The sequence below is a fragment of the Citrus clementina genome, unplaced genomic scaffold (genome assembly GCF_000493195.1).
Source record: "Citrus clementina cultivar Clemenules unplaced genomic scaffold, Citrus_clementina_v1.0 scaffold_4, whole genome shotgun sequence".
NCBI lineage: Eukaryota > Viridiplantae > Streptophyta > Magnoliopsida > Sapindales > Rutaceae > Citrus > Citrus x clementina.
In genome coordinates, this window is record NW_006262274.1 from 2,552,571 (window position 1) to 2,571,759 (window position 19,189).

A 19,189-nucleotide genomic window follows, 5' to 3' on the forward strand; every position below is an offset into this window, starting at 1 on the left:
CAACAACAATGCCGACACTCATCATTGTTCAAACTTTCTTTTTTGTCTTTTGGTGGTGCCGATGGCTAGGTATATGTGATGGAACTCTACGTGATGGTGGTTGCCAGGCTGATGATTGTTGGTGTGGTGGGTGTTGATGGTTGGGTATGCGTGATGGTGGCTGTGAAACGAAGGGGAAGAGAAACAGAGAAATAGAAGGAGAAAGGCTGTGAGACGAAGAGAAAAAGAAAGCAATTTGGGGCTGTAACAATTTTGCCTTAACAAAGCTAAAACGATGTCGTTTTAACTTGAATGAAAGGAAAAAAGAGAGAGATTAAAACGATGTCATTTATTGTTTTTGGGTTTGACTTGGGTAAATAACAGAACTTTAAAAAATTTTAACACTAAAATGTAGGTGTTAAAAAATTTTTAAAAACTTATAATAACTCAGATTAAGAAATAAAGAATCTTAATCCTTTAATCAGACGTCAAATCACAATATTGACAAAGTGACAAACATGGAGACAAACTAATATACTGTGAAAATACTTTGCTATAACAATACCTTCACTCACTGTTCGTGGACCTAAACCCGATAACAAAGCACCATTAGCATTTTAACTTTGTGTCGTTATAAATTTATACTGCTATGATTTAAAAGAAATAGAAGAATGAAATTGTGATGATGATTTCTCAAGTCTTTTTCCGAGTCCTGTCCTACAACATTTAGTGAACCTTAGCAGCCATCCACCAACTTATATCCACTCAGTTTGACAATTCAATGCTTTTTAGTGCACAAAATAGCAGGGTATTATTATTATTATTATTATTATTTTTAGTTTTACTTATATTAATTGATGATAGGACGAGTGAATTATGGTAGCAACAGCAGTTATGGGGATTGTCTCCCCAGTCCACGAGAATTTCTCATAACACTTGTCATATTTTTTGAACAAATTATTATTTTTTTTAATTTCTTACTTCCGATACATGAATTTCAGTGGCCAAATAAATAAAAATACCTAAAAGCACTTGATCAAATAAGGAAGCACACACTTATCATACTCAATAATTGTTAAATTATAAAGAATTAGAAAGTGTTTTATGTTAATTTAATTCGTGTGTCTGCCATAAAATTTTAGAGTGGATAGTTGGGAAATATTAATTGGTTACTTAACTTCAAAATTCAATAGAAACACATCGATATTAAACAAACTTTACGTATGTTGGATATTGTTGTTCACTATTATTCTCGGTTTATCTCCGATGGTAACATCATTAGCATTTAACGCACCAAGGCACAAAGATTCCAATGAAACTCAGAATGTTACAGGAAAATCACACATTAGCTACCAGACATGGCATCTAACTAGATTGGTAATAAGGTTGAATGCCTGCATGGGTAATAAAAAAATTGTCAAAGCTAGGCTAAGCAACAAAAGCCTTGCATCTAGTTGACACAGCTGTTTCCGCCAAAAGACCAGACTGTTTGTGCAATTCTACGCTAGATCAAGCATGCATGCATGGTTTTGCATAAAGTCAGAGTTTATTTCAGATTTTTTTGAAATGATATGGAGCTAATTAAGGCAATTTGACAGCAAGTGGCATTAGTGGGCATAGAAATTTGAAAATGTACCTGCCTCAGCCTCTGAGAGAGTTCTGATGGAGTTTCTTAACAATTTTTTGCCGTCGTCAGGTGTCAATTATGTTGTTAATTTCATTACATGTCATAATATCATGTAGTCTAACAAAGCAAAAGGAGAAATGAAAAATAAAAATGTCTCGTCATACTATAAATATAATACATGTGTACATTATGTAATGGCTAAAATCTGAAACAGAAGCAGGAGGAAAGGAGTTGAGATTGATGAATTGTTGTCATAATACGGGGTGTTGATGACGGTCATTTTCTGATGTTCTTGGAGTAGAATATCGGAACAAGGTACAAGTAGAGCTTGTTGATCCCCCAAAGAGCTAGCACGATAAGGATGTCATCCCAAAAGTTCTCCGGCTTAATATCCATCCAAAATACGATATCTCCTCCGATCAAAATGCAATCTGGTCTTGCGAGTGCTGCAGTTGTGTTACGCAATTCGCTCCTCTTAACTTCTCCCAGAGGTTCGGGTGCAAGATCCTCTGGACCTCCATTATCGCATTTTGCGCCTTTAACCTCGTTTGTGAGCAATGCCTTCAACGGATATCTGGTTGCAGAAATGCGACGATGCCCTTGCGTCGAGAAAAATCTGCATGTATGGAAGCAAAGAGCGGCTGTGGCAATCGCAACAGCATAACCTGTGATGTAACTGGGTAAAAGTGCACTGACAAGCATCAGATAAGCATTTGTGGATATGAGTAATGCATGAAAGATCATCCAGAAGTTGAAGAGACTAATATGAAGTTTAAGCAGACGTTTGGTTATTGCACCAAATGTTAGGCTAGCCTTGAACGGCATATAAACTGACAGGGAGGAGATGACATAAGATGAAGCACGATAAGCATTGTGGGATGTTTCTCTAATGAAGATGAAACTTCCTTGAACGAAGGTTGGGACATCATCATTGAAAGAGAAGAAAACAAGACATAATGCAAGGATGCAGAAACTGAGAAGCCAGTTAACGGCTTTGAAGTCATGGTGGCTCAAGTGCTTGAATAGTGAGCATAGTATGAGTGCCATCACCGTCAACACAATTTCAGGAGTTCGAATCACATTCAGTGCTGTACCCCATGAGAGAACAGCAACCTCTTGGAGCCATGGGTTTGCAAATTTGGGACTCTGGTATGGTTCATCGAGGACTTGTTCTTCTTCCATCTCTAACTCTTCTTCGGAAGGAGCATATGAATCTGATGATGTGCTAAAAACTACTGGAGTTTTTGGGCGGGAAGGAGTTTGTCGAGGAGTTGAATAATATTCACTCGAGGCGAAACTTCTAGCTCCAGGCAGTAGTGTTTTTGCCGGTGTTCTTGCAGGAGTCCATGGTGCTGGGCCAGGCGTTCCCACAACACCATGATAGAGCCAGATTGAGAAATCTTTGTAGAATCGAGAAGCCAACCGGTGATTATAGACACCGCTATGCATATTGGTTCGCGTTGCAACCATCTTCCTCTCCAGGGAAGTATCGAACTCCTACTCATTGCCACCATTATTCTAATAATTATATTAGTAGAATGACTTGAAGCAGATTTGTTAGAACAAGTTTCCTGGAGAAGACAATTTTATTATTTAATATAAACTGCTAAGCAGCAAGCACTTCGGTTGTGTCCCAATCTTTGTATGTACCGATAACTTAAAAAGGTACAAGATAGTGTCTAAGATGACAAGACAAACGAAAAAAGTTAAACAATGAAAAAACTGTTGCCCTAGTTTTCATCCAAATATTCATTACTTTTCTTATCGAAACAGTGACACAACAAGACACAAGAATTAGTGAAGGAAAAAACAGAAACTTTCAGCTACAGATGCCGTAGCATCATTTCTCAGGATGCTGTTTGCCGATAGCCCCATCAATTTTTTCCACCGGAGGCAGTGTCTGCAAGCAAAAGAAATTAAAACATTTTATCGAACAGCTTACGGGCAATCGAGAATTGTAAGTCAGGCATTTTATCAAACAGCTTCCGAGTGTGAAGAAAAGAAACAAGAGAAATATAATTACAAGGTCAGGCTTATAGATGTTGTGGACGACAGAGGCGCCGGCGAGAAGCGACACGATAACCACGACGCAAGACCACGCCAGTGACGGAGTCCCGGTGGGCTGCTTTGCTCCGAATTTTGTATTCATGTTCTCTTCAGAAAGGAAAGAACGAATGAGCACAGTGACTTCAGTGCCTTTCACAGGAAAACAATTATGTGAGGAGGAATTGTGGAATCCAAGCCCAAAAGATTTGCTTGGGCTGAGGCCCATACTAGGGGCTCTATTTTCTTTAAACTTATTTTTCAAAAATTAGTGTTGTAATGTTTATTGAAAAACGTAGGAAACAGGGCAGAAAAGCCTCATTAGCTTCCCAACAAGAGCAATCTTTCTTGATAGTCGGCTTTGTGTTTTGCAGTTGAAAATGAAATTTGATAAGTAATTAATATCTAGACTCGTTTCTCTATAACTAATATCCTAATCCTAATTAAGCAACTGTAAAACCATTACCTTTAATTAATTCAGCTCTTCATCAACGTATATGCAGATAATTAGTCCTGTTGATTAGGTTAATTGTTGTTCATTAACCATGTCTCGAGTCATTGCCATTACCTCCTATTTCATGTACCGCGTGACCCTACAACTCATTAACATTCAGACACACTAACAAGAAATTCAAGAGAATTTCTCCGAAACGCAAAACCAGGACCCTTTTTTCCACAAGATCTCTTGTTACCATTCTGGTTTAACAAATGAAATGAAAGTAGCAGGAAGCTAGCAGTAGTTTTCAGGCACCAGTCGTTTTCTTGATTCTGTCTCTCCATTTTCTGAATTTCATTGCAATTGCAATGAAAGTTATTTGGTCATGTTTCTTTTGCCTTTCTGCATGCCTCTCCCTCCAGTTTAATTACTGTTTCAAATTAATTTTGGATTAATTAACCATATAATATGCCCTGGCTGCTTAACTAAATAATAAAAAATTCCCAATTTTTCATGAGAATTTCTCTGAAACGCAAAACCAGGACCCTTTTTTCCACAAGATCTCTTGTTAACATTTCTGGTTTAATAGATGAAATGAAAGTAGAAGGAAGCTAGCAGTATTTTTAATGCCTCGGTCGTTTTCTTGATTCTGTCTCTCCATTTTCTGACTGTCATTGCAATTGCAATGAAAGTTATTTGGTCACGTTACTTCTGCGTTTCTGCCTTAATTACTGTTTTAATTAATTTTGGATTAATTAACCATCTGATATGCCTTTGCTGCTTAACTAAATAATAAAAACTGTGGCATATTATATAGTTACTGGTAATAATCTTATTCAACGGGGTTCCCACGAAATTTCTCATTATCAACCCAATTATTTTCCAACGAAAAGGAGAAGAAAATACAGTGAATTGAATAACCATAGCTATAGCGCATATAAGATTGGCCTTGGCCTCTAATGCTTGCCATTATATATCGTTCCCTTTTGTTCTTTATTAGTTTCATTATGGGACAAGCATCTTCTAATTTCTCATCTTCCTCTTCAAGAGATGATCAGTTCATTGCACATGCTAAAACAATAAGGTATTTTTTTTTGTACATTTCCTTTTTCATATTAATTTATACATATATAAATCTCAACCCTAGATTTTTTTATATTTTAATTAATGAAATAATTTTTTGTCTTAAAGCAGGTCTCCGTATACAAGTATGGGAAAGACTCATCCTATCCACCCTCACGAGCTGGAGCTGAAAAGCTACAAAAAACCCTACACTTGCGATGGCTGCAAGGAGTTAGGGTTCGGGGCACGCTACAGATGTGACAAGTGCGACTTTGATCTTCACCAAGATTGCATGCTCGCAACCCCCATCGCCCACCACGACTTCTTCAAAAACTCCACCTTCAAAATCTTCCACCAACCTCCTCAAAAATGTTCTCATTATTGTCAGGACTGCCAAAGATACTGTGACGCCTGTGGAAAACCTGTTCGAGGTTTCTCCTACCATTGCGAAAAAGAAGGGTGGGATCTTCATCCCTGTTGCCGAAATCTTCCGAGTAATTTGCCTATTAAAAATATTAAGTTTAAGCTTCGCGATAAGGTGTCATCAAAGTGCATATGGTGCAAGAAGAGGAATCTTGAAGGCACTGTGTCCGGCATCAGGGGCTGGTCCTATGTATCCGAATGTAAAGAGTATCGTTTTCATGTCCATTGCGCGATGGACATGGTAATAGATGGATGGAGGAACGGTGCTTTCAGTAGTCATGATGGCAATAGTTTGACGGCTTTGGAGAACTTGGAGCTTCCTCTTCTGCGCCAATACTTGAGTGGGAATCGAAGGAGGAGTAGCAAATTTATGAAGGTGATGAAGATTGTGTTCAAAACTATTGTGGGAATTCTTCTAGGTGACCCAACAGTAGTTCTCACGGGGCTTCTTGTCGACTTGGTCGCAAAATGATACTAGGGTTTGTGTACAAATTAACAGCCAAGCTTCTTCTTGATGTATTATATTGTGTGCTTGAAGGTTTTAGTTTAATTAAGTCGTGCGTACCGCGTATCACCGTCACTTGTACAAAATAAGGAGCGTACATATGTGTGCGGGATTTTTCCATGGAATTACACTTGTACTTCAAAGAAACTGTAATATGTCTTTTTGGGTTTATTGTATTTGGTAGAAATTAAGAAAAATTTTCGGTGGGATTGGTGCAATATTTCCTTTTTGATCATTCACTCCTTGCCATATTTATTTTTCAATCAATCATGAAAATATTTATTTATTTTTCAATCAATCATGAAAATATTTACAAATACATGGTAAAAATTGAATGAAAAAAAAATGTTTAGAGATATTATCAAATTTTTAATCTGCTTCATTAGTTAATCCGTTTTTCACAAACAAAGATGGGAGAAAATTGCCTAAAATTTTACGTAAATTTATATAACAAGAAAAAATGCGTGCACCATGCTTAATATATCCTGAACTTGCGAGGAATGAGCTCCAGGGGCTTCGTGGCTCAAAGTTTATTTACAAACTACTTCTAAATTTACTCAAGAAGGCAAGAATCATATACAAATAATGGTGTATAAATTGTAAACACATTGATTTTTTGTTTCTCTCCATCATCTAACTACCTATTTCATACAACACTAATTGGTACGCAATCAAAAGAGGAACCGGGATTTTGGTGTAACAGGGGCAAAATAAACATACTACTAAGTTGATGAGGCAAATACAAAAAATATGTAAACTGAGGGCGCAAAACATAAAATTTGTATAAGGCGCCTTCTGCCTCGTCTGTCCTGGAATTTCTTTTCAACCTCGGGAATGTGATGGACCCAGTTTATATCAGAAGGTTTGGGCCTATAAACTCTTTTCTAATGGGCTAGACCCAATTTACTCATTTTTTAAACATTTGCGAATGTACCAAATACAAATATCAAATCTACTCTGACCCCTGAAAAAAAAAAAAAGAAAAAAAATCTACTCTGACCCAAAAGTGGGGGGAAAAATCAGTGGTTATTATTCATAAAAAATACTGGTATAAGGGCAATTCCAGATTTCTAAGACAATTAGTTCAATGTTCAGAGAATAAACAAAAGCTTCAAACAGAAACACCAACATGTAAATTTGATCACAATAATTAGCAAAATATACAATCACAAAAGAAAAAGAAAAACATCATCAAGCTAGCTCTTCAAATTAACAACAATACAGCTAAAGAGAACTTCAAATGATGACATTAATTTAATTAAACTTTCTTGGGAAGTGAATAGGAGGAGAAAACAGAAAGCATTGCCGTACAAACTGTTGGGAAAATATGCTCTTTAAAAGTATATGTGTTTATTTAATTATAATAAATAATTTTTCTGATTAATAAAATAAATGAGGTATTTTATTCAAATATCTTAATTACATTAATATTTTTATTAAAGTCCATTTAATCATATTATATGTATTTATGTGATCACCATGTGGATTCACAGAAGACATAAATACAAGTTATCTTATGATTAAATAAATTTAGTTCGCAGTTGATAAATAAAGCTGGACACTTTATTTAGGTATAGACTGTAATAAATTCATTGAATGATTTGTCTTAATCATGTATGAATTTATTAATGTAGTACGACTACATTGAATATGATCACATATGAGATTTAATTAACTTTGTAATAACTGTCAGATTTATTAAATCTCATAGGCATTGATTTTACTGTAATCTTAATCTTGAGTTAATTATGATTTCATGATTATAATTGTTATTCCATTTGAGTTACCAATGGATCTTGACACATACATGTAGTCAAGATTACCCGGTATCTTGATGGGAGCAATTATGAGATTGGAGTTATAGATTGACAATATAGAATTTGTACAACACATCTCTTGATGGATTTTCAGCACTTGATCATAGAATTCTCTTGCCAGAGTGTGTCAACATATTTAGTATGTTGAAAATGATCATTAGAGAAAACCAGTAAGAATCAAGAAACAAGATGTAATTAAATTGATTGGACAGTTGATATATCGATTTAATTAATGATGTGGTACAAAGGATTGTGCAGTAAAGAAATCAATGTGGCTTGGGACGAATTATTATTCGAACATACAACTATAGAGGTCAGTTCCAAACTTTTAGAGGAGTAGATTTGGAATTAAATAATTGGGCTAGTTTAATTACATGCCTAATTATTATAGCCACTATTGTATGTTCCCAAATGATCATCGGGTTAGCTCATTTAATTGACTGCAGCACTAATGGATTAATAAGCAAGATAACTAGCTTTTTGGGTAAAAAGTCTAAATATATCATTTAGTGGGAGGCTCCATTTAACATGCTTATGTGTAAGGGGCTTTATGTTATTTTACAAGATGGGCCCCCTATAGAAAAAGCAAGTAGCATGACTTTTATTTTCTATTATTTGGAGCCTATGATTTTCATTAAAAGGAGATATAAAGACTTATTTTCTCTAAAAAAAGAAAGAGGGCATCCACTTTATACAGATCAGAGAAAAAGATTTTTCTCTCTATTGTTGAGAGAAAAATTTTCTCGTACTAGTTGCTTTAGTGGTGATAAAGGCACCCACACGTCAAGTGCAGATCAAACCTGAGTCATAACCTGGAAGATCATTGGTGACAGTTTGTGATCTAACAAGCGTGGTGGTGACGAATCGTGATCTAACAAGCGTGGTGGTGATGAATCGTGATCTAACAGAAGTGGTGGTGACGGATCGTGATCTGGGAGCCTAAATTATTTCAGGGGAAAAAGCCAAATCGGATTTTCAAGGTACGATTTCTAAATTACAAATTCTTATATATTGTATGAGAGCGATCTTAAAAGGTTTTATAAAAATTTAAAAAACTAATTTTTCTCCAACAATTGGTATCAGAGCCATCTCATATTAATATCTAAGAATTTCGTATGAAATCAATCTTGATATTTATGTATTAGAGTGGCACAATTTATTCAATTATATATTATTTGTTTAATATATGAATAAATTATGTTTTGATTTGTCTTAATTCATAGTTAGATTTTTCACTGTATTTTTTCTTTAGATCTGTAACAAGAGGGGTGATTTTTTATCACCAGATTTTCCTCTTGATTTATTTTACTGTTATAGATTTTTTGTAAGCCAAAATTGGCCTAGGAAATTTGTAAATCGCTGGAGAATTATCATGCGACGAATGATCAGAGAATGAAGGCTGGAAATTTCAGCAGCAACCTACGGTGCACGCTGCACGCGCAGCGGTCAGCAGCTCACGCTGCCAGCAAGCGCTGGACACGCAGCAGCTGCAGCCCTCGCGAACAGCAGATGCAACGCGCGGTCAACAGTGCTACCAGCAACTAGAGCGCGCGCGCGGGGGATGGAAAATTGCAGGCGGTTGCTGCTAGCGGCGAATGTCGTTTGGTAGCTTTCCCGTGCAGCGACGATGGTCAAATCGACGTTAGAGATGCGTGAACAGTGGCTGCCCTTTGTGGTGATGGTGGGTGGAGAGAGAAAAAGTTGGATTTAGGGTTTCAATGATTTTTATCATTGAGGTCCCTATATTTCTATAATTTTTCTCTTTGGACTGACAAGTTTTAATTTTTTACATTTAAGTTCAAAAATAATTTTAGGCTTAATGAATCCTAGTTTTAGGCCCAATTAAAATTGAGATTAATGGATTAAGATGTATAGATAAAATTGAACACATTAAATTTATTTTTGGTCCAAAATTTTATTTTAATAAAATAATTTAATTATTTATTTATTTCCTTTAAAATTAAAGTTGGACCAATAATAAATTTAAAAGCCAAATTTCCCCTAGTCCATTAACAAAGACAAGCTTATGGAAGATGGACATTGACAAGAAGCCCAATGAAGATTAGGCTTAGGGTTAATGTATTTTTCCATTTTAGGAAATCTATGAATTAAGATTATTTAATTATTTTTCTATATGCTATGTTTTGGATGATAACATGCCATGATAACATGTCATATAGAATATATAGTGTCGCTCTATGCATAATGGTACATGTCATTCATTAATTATGAATCTCATTATATTGTTTGAAATTTGCATATGCTTAATAATATTGGATATCATCTAAATAATATTATAGGAAGCATGCAATTAACAATATGTATGTTTTAAAAGAAAAAAAATCAATTTTAAAATATTGAGTGGGAGAGGGAAAATTCAAGATAATTTTCCCACAGGCTCCATTGTTAGTTCAATAATAAAATTATATATATACCTCGACTTTATGATACGGTGATGCTCCATTCGGAGGGTATATATATTAGATATTTTATTTGATGAAATTCTTCAAAGATAAAATTAAAATATTTTTCAATCGATTGTTCACCCAAACGGTGACTATTGTATGAAAAATACGTAGATTGAAACAATGGTTATACACTCAACTAATATTTGTTATTAACCTTCCCAACGAAGCTCTGTTAACAAATTTAGGCCCAAAAGGATAACGATAATTATTTATCATGTGTCTACATGAAAGTAAATAATCCAATGAGTAATTGAGTCTAGTAAGTGTAGACATGACTTCCCCAACGGATAGCTTGTCAAAGCGGTACTAGATTATCGTTACAATAAATTAAAATGCATTTATGGTTTTATGCATTTTTGTCATTTATTGTGAATATTATTTCAAATTATTTATGCAAGGATGTTTTATTTTTCAGAAAATGTCTTCCCTGAGCCCACTTACTATTATTCTGAGTCAAAACAAACTCACTGGAGAGAACTATATAGATTGGAAAAGAAATATATTCATTGTCCTGACTGCTGAAAATTATAAATATGTCTTAACCCAATCATACCCTCAAGTTCCAGCGGATGATGCTGATAGAAATCAGAGGAGATTTTATGAAAAATGGCAAAAGGCCAATGAAATGGCAAAATGCTACATTTTAGCCTCGATTTCTAATATTCTGTAAACCAAACATCAGAACTTGGAGACTGCCACTGAAATAATGAATAGTCTCCAACAAATGTTCGGGCAGAGTACTCGCTCCGCGAGACAAGCAGCGCTGAAAGGAATTATGAACAATAAAATGGGGAGGGGCACAAGAGTTTGTGATCATGTCCTCAAAATGATGGACTATTTGAATGAGGCTGAGATTCAATGAGCACAAATCGATGATAACTCAAAGATTGACATGGTGCTAGAATCTCTGCCAGAAACATTCAAGGAGTTTAAGGTCAATTATAACATGAACAAAAGAAACATGACTTTAACTGAATTGATGAACGAACTCCATTCTGCTAAAGAGATCTATTGTGCTGAGAAATCTCTGAGAAGCATAAATATTGCTCAAAAAGGTTCTTCTTCTAGACCTAAGCCGAAAAGCAAAGGTAAGAAGAAAGCTGGGAAAAAGAGACCGTCTATCAAGCAAAATGGCAAGCTGAAAGGCAAATGCTTCAAGTGTGGACAGAAAGGTCACTGGAAAAAGGATTGCCCTAAGATTGTGAAATCAGGTATGAGAAATCTTTTTGTAATTGAGGTCTGTTTAGTTCAGAATCCTATTGACACTTGGGTGTTGGATTCAGGAGCAATTAATCATATTTGTAATTCACTTTTTATTTGTTTGAGGAAGCTAGGAAAATAAGTGAAGGAAGCGTCAAGTTGCAGTTAGGGACAGGACAGTTCGTGCCAGCAGTAAAGACTGGATATGTTTTATTATCTTTTAATAATGAGACTTTAGTTTTGAATAATTGTCTTTATATTCCAGACATTAAGAGGAATTTAATTTCAGTAGCTTGTTTGTCAAAGCAAATGTACATTGTAAATTTTGGATCCTCTGTTTCTATTTTTTATAATAAAAGACTTATTTGGTCTGGTACATTGGAAGATAATTTATATCATTTAAATCCAATGATCCATTCTATGCATGACACAGTGATCAATAATGATGAGCATACACATTTATCTAAGAAAAGAAATATTTCTTCCAACTAATGTTACCTCTGGCATTTACGTTTGGGTCATATCAACCAAAATAGGATACAGAGAATGATCAAAGATGGGCTTTTGGGTCTATTAGAAAATGAATCATTGCCACTCTGTGAATCCTGTTTAGAAGAAAAAATGACCAAACTGACATTCTCGGCTAAAGTTGGGCACTTTATTTAGGTATAGACTGTAATAAATTCATTGAATGATTTGTCTTAATCATGTATGAATTTATTGATGTAGTACGACTACATTGAATAGGATCACATATGAGATTTAATTAACTTTGTAATAACTGTTAGACTTATTAAATCTCATAGGCATTGATTTTACTGTAATCTTAATCTTGAGTTAATTATAATTTCATGACTATAATTGTTATTCCATTTGAGTTACCAATGGGCACGACACATACATGTAGTCAAGATTACCCGGTATCTTGGTGGGAGCAATTATGAGTTTGGAGTTATATATTGACAATATAGAATTTGTACAACACATCTCTTGATGAGTTTTCAGCACTGGATCATAGAATTCTCTGGCCAGAGTGTGTCAACATATTTAGTATGTTGAAAATGATCATTAGAGAAAACCAATAAGAATCAACGAACAAGATGTAATTAAATTGATTGGACAATTGATATATCGATTTAATTAATGATGTGGTACAAAAGATTGTGCAGTAAAGAAATGAATGTAGTTTGGGATGAATTATTATTCGAACATACAGTTATGGAGGTCAGTTCCAATCTTTTAGTGGAGTAGATTTGGAATTAAATAATTGAGCTAGTTTAATTACAGGCCTAATTATTATAGTCACTATTGTATGTTCCCAAATGATCACCGAGTTAGCTCATTTAATTGACTGCACCATTACTGGATTAATAAGTAAGATAAGTATCTATTTGGGTAAAAAGTCTAAATATATCATTTAGTGGGAGGCTCTATTTAATATGCTTATGTATAAGAGGTTTTATGTTATTTTACAAGATGGGCTCTCTATAGAAAAAGCAAGTAAAGTGACTTTTATTTTCTATTATTTGGAGTCTAGATTATTTAGAGTCTAGGGTTTTCACTAAAAGGAGATATAAAGACTTAGGTGGCGTTTGTTTTTTTGTCTGAAATCTAAATAGACCTGAATTAGTCTGAATTCTGAATAGATCTGAATGTCTGAATCTGAATAATATGTTTGTTTTTTCGTCTGAATCTCGAAAAATAAGTATTAAGTTGTTTGTTTTTTTTCAACTTAAAAAGTTGAAAATATGTACTTTTACATTTGTATCCTTATTAAATTTGAATGTCAAATAAATAATATATTAAATACCACAATATTTTAATATTTATAAGTAAAACTATATTCAAGTGAATACATAATTATTTTAGAATTTTAATATATAAAATACCATAAATTTCAAATTTTATAGTATATAATATAAGAAAGAAAAACAGGGATATTTTTATGTGGAGTAAATATCTACGGGTGAGTTTTGGCCTTTTGGGATAGACATGAAAAATAAATTATAAAACAGGGATATTTTTGACATTAGCAAATAATTGACTTAATTCAGATTTCTCCATTAAATAAAAAGCCAAAAATATTAACTTATTTTATTAAGTCAAAATTATCTAAAAAGTCTCGTTAAGTTATAAAAACAAACATCTCTAATTAACTTAATTAATTAAGTTAAGTCACTTTAAGTCATTAAGTTAAAAAACAAACGCCACCTTATTTTCTCTAGAAAAAGAAAGAGGACAGCCACTTTTTACAGATGAAAAAAAATTTTCTCTCTATTGTTGATCTCTCTCTAAGAATCTGTTTTAGTTGCCAAAATTCTCTATCTGCAGTCACTATCAGGATCACAACAATGCCTTCTGGAAGAAGCTATAGTGGCACAGACAACCTTATAGTCATTAATGTGTGAATCATAACCGAAGCCCCGGATACGTACATCCCCGATTAAATTTATTACTAAATCAGGTAGTTTCTGACAGATCCCAGTAGATGGGTTCCATAAAAATAATTTCCTGTTATTTGTTTGTTATCATTAATTTTAAGAGCCTCACCTACCAAACCGTTGCAGGAACCTTCAATCTCAATGCTGCTAATATTAATAATTTCATCACGTGATGGAGGAAAATCAAGGTTTGTCAACGCTGCTATTTTCTTTTAAACTTATTTTTCAAAAAATAGTGTTGTAATGTTTATTGAGAAACGTAGGAAACAGGGCAGAAAAACCTCATTAGCTTCCAAACAAGGGCAATCTTTCTTACACGCACAACATTGATAGTCGGCTTTGTGTTTTGCGGTTGGAAATGAAATTTGATAAGTAATTAATATCTTGACTCGTTTCTCTATAACTAATATCCTAATTAAGCAACTGTATAACCATTACCTGTAATTAATTCAGCTCTTCATCCACGTATATGCAGATAATTAGTCCTGTTGATTAGGTTAATTGTTGTTCATTAACCATGTCTCGAGTCAGAGATTTGTAGTAATTGTCATGTTTGCTATTATTAATGAAGAGTTGAAAACTAATGTTGAATGAGCCCCCTTCGAAATAAAATAAATGCTAAACTGATCTGGAGTCCTCGCCTGCCATGTTTTACTTTTCATAAAGAATCATGCTTACGTTGTTTGCTATTTAATTTCTCTCAAGTTTATCAGACTCTTTGTACATTTAGGAGACGAAGAGCTCCTTTCGTTTCTTCTTTTTTTTGCCTCCTAACCATTTTCATCGCTTGATATTTTTTATGTGTGTTTAGAATTTTTTTTCCCAATTATCTAAAGATATTACATAAATGTTAAACGGTAAACCAAATGCTCCTAACTGAGATGTTACCAAGAAAATAAGAAATCTAGATAAATTTCTCTCTCTCCCGAACAAGAGCATTAAAAAATATTATTGCATTTTTGCTTTTTCCCCATTTTTAGAGATAATTTATACATTAGCTAATCTTTTTGTTTATTAGATATTCATAATCATCTGATCTTTTCATCATCTTGCATCATGATAGAGTCATTTTTATTCAGCAAATGCCGTTTCAACTTCGTAGCCCATGACCATGACAGCTGCAAAAATAAAAATATAGAGTTTCACAAATTGAGATTAACAAAAAAAGAGTAGAATTATATTATGTTAAAGTAAACTGAAAACAATCATGACAACTTGATGCGCCTAAATGACTAAATGTATATAAACTTATTATAGATATCGTGACACACTTGATGTTTTTAAAATTATATCTCAATTCCAAAGTCAGAATCAAATTGTTTTACCAAGCATGTCCAAGTCACATATTTGAAGACAAGAAGTTTTGTCCCCACTCGCAAGCTACTGTTGCCAATCTCGCATCATCTTCTTTACAAGGCCACGCTCCTTACCTACTTTAGCAGTAATCAATCTTACCAAACTGTTCTCAAACTTTTGTATACAAAAAATATGTCGTCATATATTTCATGTACCGCGTGACCCTACACGCGAAGGCCAACTCATTGACATTCAGAAACACCAACAAGAAATTCAAGAGAATTTCTCCGAAACGCATAACCAGGACCCTATTTTCCACAAGATCTCTTGCTACCATTTTCCGGTTTAACAGAGAAATGAAAGTGGAAGGAAGCTAGCTGATAGGTCCCAATCAAAGCCGTAAATTATATAGTAACGATAGTATTTTCTCAGGGTGAGAAAAAGACCACAATAATTTTAATTGGATTCAGCCTCATTTAATTAATGACTATCAAAGAATTTAAATACAAAATAAATTAACAACCATTCCAAATTCCTAGATAATATCCCTAACAAATAGAACATTAACCGGTAGTTAATGATAACAAAATCGCCAAAGATTATTCAAAATAAAATAATCACGACTCAACCTAATTTTAAGCTAACAAGCTAGTGGACACGTAGTCAACAAACCGCACTCAATAACATCCCAAAGTCCTTGCCACAATAATAGCTTTGCATGCCCCACGCATGACCAATCTCTTGGCTTAACATTGCCCCCTCATTTGACAGGAACCTTGTCCTCAAGGTTCACATTCACAAACCTCGTCTAAATTCCCATTTCATCCCTCCAAGAGTAGTAGGTGTGGACTCGTACACCAATGACCAAGTGTGAATTTCTCCTCACAATTAAAGCAAGTGTGAATTTTGTTGATGAAGAGAAATCAACAACTGATCGGTTGAAGCGTCTTGTGGTTCCCTTTGGCGCATCAGCTGCTCAACTCTCATCCGGGCAAGGCTAATAGCTTCTTTCAATAATTTCGGCTTGAACATTCTAATGTCCTCAGCTAATTCAGGTTTGAGTCCTCCCATGAATGTCCCTACCAAAGCCTTTTGTGTCCAACCTTGTACCCGATTTCCCAGCCGCTCAAATTCCTTTTGATAATCACGTAAGGAGCCCACTTGTTCAACTTTTGACAATGCTTCATCAAAATCCTCACAATCAGTAGGACCAAATCTTGCCCACAGTTCATCATGAAAAATTTCCCATGTCACCTCCTTACCCTCTTCCTTATATGATCTCCGCAACCATTGCCACCATTGATTAGCCTCGCCTTCAAGGTGGAATGAGGCTAGAGATACTTTTTGCTCATTGTTGATACCCTGAAATTCAAAAATATGATTAACACGATTAAACCATTCAGTTGGGTTGTCGTCGGAATACCGTAGAAATTCAAGTTTTGCCATCTTGAATGAAAAGTTTTGTCGCCCCCCTTCATGCTCCTTACAATTTGGGCGTGATAAGCCACTTTGATCATGGGCGATTTGAATTGATGCTCCTTTGGATGCCATAATTGTTTCCGTTAACTTGTTGAGTGTTTCTGCCAAGTGGTGTAGCCTGTCATTTATTCCAAGCTCCATTCGGTTCATGCCATCCTGCAAACTGCCAAGTCCAGCTTCCAAGAGCTCAATTCTCTCTTTGTTAGTTGCCATGGATAACGTAGCTCTGATACCAATTGATAGGTCCCAATCAAAGCTGTAAATTATATAGTAACGATAGTATTTTCTCAGGGTGAGAAAAAGACCACAATAATTTTAATTGGATTTAGCCTCATTTAATTAATAACTATCAAAGAATTTAAATACAAAATAAATTAACAACCATTCCTAATTCCTAGATAATATCCCTAACAAATAGAACATTAACCGGTAGTTAATGACAACAAAATCGCCAAAGATTATTCAAAATAAAATAATCACGACTCAACCTAATTTTAAGCTAACAAGCTAGTGGACACGTAGTCAACAAACTGCACTCAATAACATCCCAAAGTCCTTGCCACAATAATAGCTTTGCATGCCCCACGCATGACCAATCTCTTGGCTTAATAATCTTATTCAACGGGGTTCCCACGAAATTTCTCATTATCAACCCAATTATTTTCCAACGAAAAGGAGAAGAAAATACAGTACGATTTGAATAACCATAGCTATAGACATATAAGATGAGCCTTGGCCTCTAATGCCTGCCATTATATATATATATATACACTATACAGTTCCCTTTTGTTCTTTATTAATTTTATTATGGGGCAAGTATCTTCCAATTTCTCATCTTCCTCTGGATTAAGGTTTTTTTTTTTTTTTTTGTACATGTCCTTTTATATATTAATTTATACATATATGAAAATCTCGACCCTAGAATTTTTTTTTTAAATTTTAATCTATGACTTAATGTTGTGTCTTAAATCAGGTCTCGGTTTACAGGTAGAAGAAAGACTCATCCTATCCACCGTCACAAGCTGGAGCTGAAAAGCTACAAAAAACCCTACAATTGCGATGGCTGCAAGGAGTTAGGGTTTGGGGCACGCTACAGATGTGACAAGTGCAACTTTGATCTTCACCAAGATTGCATGCTCGCAGCCCCCATCGCTCACCACGACTTCTTCAAAAACTCCACCTTCAAAATCTTCCATCAACCTCAGGACTTCCAAAGATACTGCTACGCTTGTGGAAAACCTGTTCGAGGTTTCCACTACCATTGCGAAAAAGAAGGGTGGGATCTTCATCCCTGTTGCCGAAATCTTCCGAATAATTTGCCTATTGAAAATATTAAGTTTAAGCTTCGCAATAAGGTGTCATCAAAGTGCATATGGTGCAAGAAGAAGAATCTTGAAGGCACTGTGTCCGGCATCAGGGGCTGGTCCTATGTATCCGAATGTAAAGAGTATCATTTTCATGTCCATTGCGCGATGGACATGGTAATAGATGGATGGAGGAACGGTGCTTTCAATAATCAAGATGGCAATAGTTTGGCGGCTTTGGAGAACTTGGAGCTTCCTGTTCTGCGCCAACACTTGAGTGGCAATCGAAGGAGTAGTAGCAAATTTACGAAGGTAGTGAAGATTGTGTTCAAAACTATTGTGGGTATTCTTCTGGGTGACCCAACAGTAGTTCTCACGGGGCTTCTTGTCGACGTGGTCGCAAACTGATACTAGGGTTTGTGTACAAATTAACAGCCAAGCTTCGTTATGATGTTACATATTGTGTGCTTGATGTCTGGTAATTTCCTTACAAGTTTTAGTTTAATTAAGTCGTGCATACCGCGTATCACCGTCACTTGTAGAAAAAAACGGAGCCTACATATGTGTGTGGGATTTTTCCATGGAATTCTACACTTGTACTTCAAAGAAATTGTAATACGTCTTTTTGGGTTTATTGTATTTGGTAGAAATTAAGAAACATTTTCGGTGGGATTGGTGCAATATTTCCTTTTTTGATCATTCACTGCTTGCCATATTTATTTTTCAATCAATCATGAAAATATTTATAAATACATGGTAAAAATTGAATGAAAAAAAATAATGTTTAGAGATATTATCGAATCTTTAATCTGCTTCCTTAGTTAGTCCGTTTTTCACAAACAAAGATGGGAGAAAATTGCCTAAAATTTTATGTAAATTTATATAACAAGAAAATATGCGTGCACCATGCTTAATATATCCTGAACTTGTGAGGAATGAGCACCGGGCGTCGTGGCTTGATGTTTATTTGCAAACTACTTCTAAATTTACTCAAGAAGGCAAGAATCATATACAAATAATGGTGTATAAATTGTAAACGCATTGATTTTTTGTTTCTCTCCATCATCTAACCACCTATTTCATACAACACTAATTCTTACGCAGTCAAA

General features: G+C 34.8%; 3 protein-coding genes and 1 pseudogene across 3 annotated transcripts; 2 read left to right on the plus strand and 2 right to left on the minus strand.

Annotated features, from left to right (window-relative positions):
• Positions 1 to 1,800: 1,800 nt before the first annotated feature.
• LOC18045414 lies at positions 1,801 to 3,359 on the minus strand (annotated as a pseudogene).
• LOC18045415 lies at positions 3,199 to 3,816 on the minus strand. Its single transcript, XM_024186387.1, has 2 exons — positions 3,630 to 3,816; positions 3,199 to 3,506 (listed from the first exon to the last, which is right to left on the minus strand). The coding sequence occupies exons 1-2, from the start codon at positions 3,753 to 3,755 to the stop codon at positions 3,447 to 3,449; spliced, it is 186 nt and encodes a 61-aa protein (XP_024042155.1). The 5' UTR covers positions 3,756 to 3,816; the 3' UTR covers positions 3,199 to 3,446.
• Positions 3,817 to 5,092: 1,276 nt separating this feature from the next.
• Positions 5,093 to 6,042, plus strand: LOC18045416. Its single transcript, XM_024185585.1, has 2 exons — positions 5,093 to 5,169; positions 5,280 to 6,042. Exons 1-2 carry the CDS (start codon positions 5,093 to 5,095, stop codon positions 6,040 to 6,042), a joined length of 840 nt encoding a protein of 279 aa, XP_024041353.1.
• An 11,541-nt stretch (positions 6,043 to 17,583) lies between these two features.
• Positions 17,584 to 18,488, plus strand: LOC18045417. Its single transcript, XM_006435931.2, has 2 exons — positions 17,584 to 17,627; positions 17,750 to 18,488. The coding sequence occupies exons 1-2, from the start codon at positions 17,584 to 17,586 to the stop codon at positions 18,486 to 18,488; spliced, it is 783 nt and encodes a 260-aa protein (XP_006435994.2).
• The last annotated feature ends 701 nt before the right edge of the window (positions 18,489 to 19,189 follow it).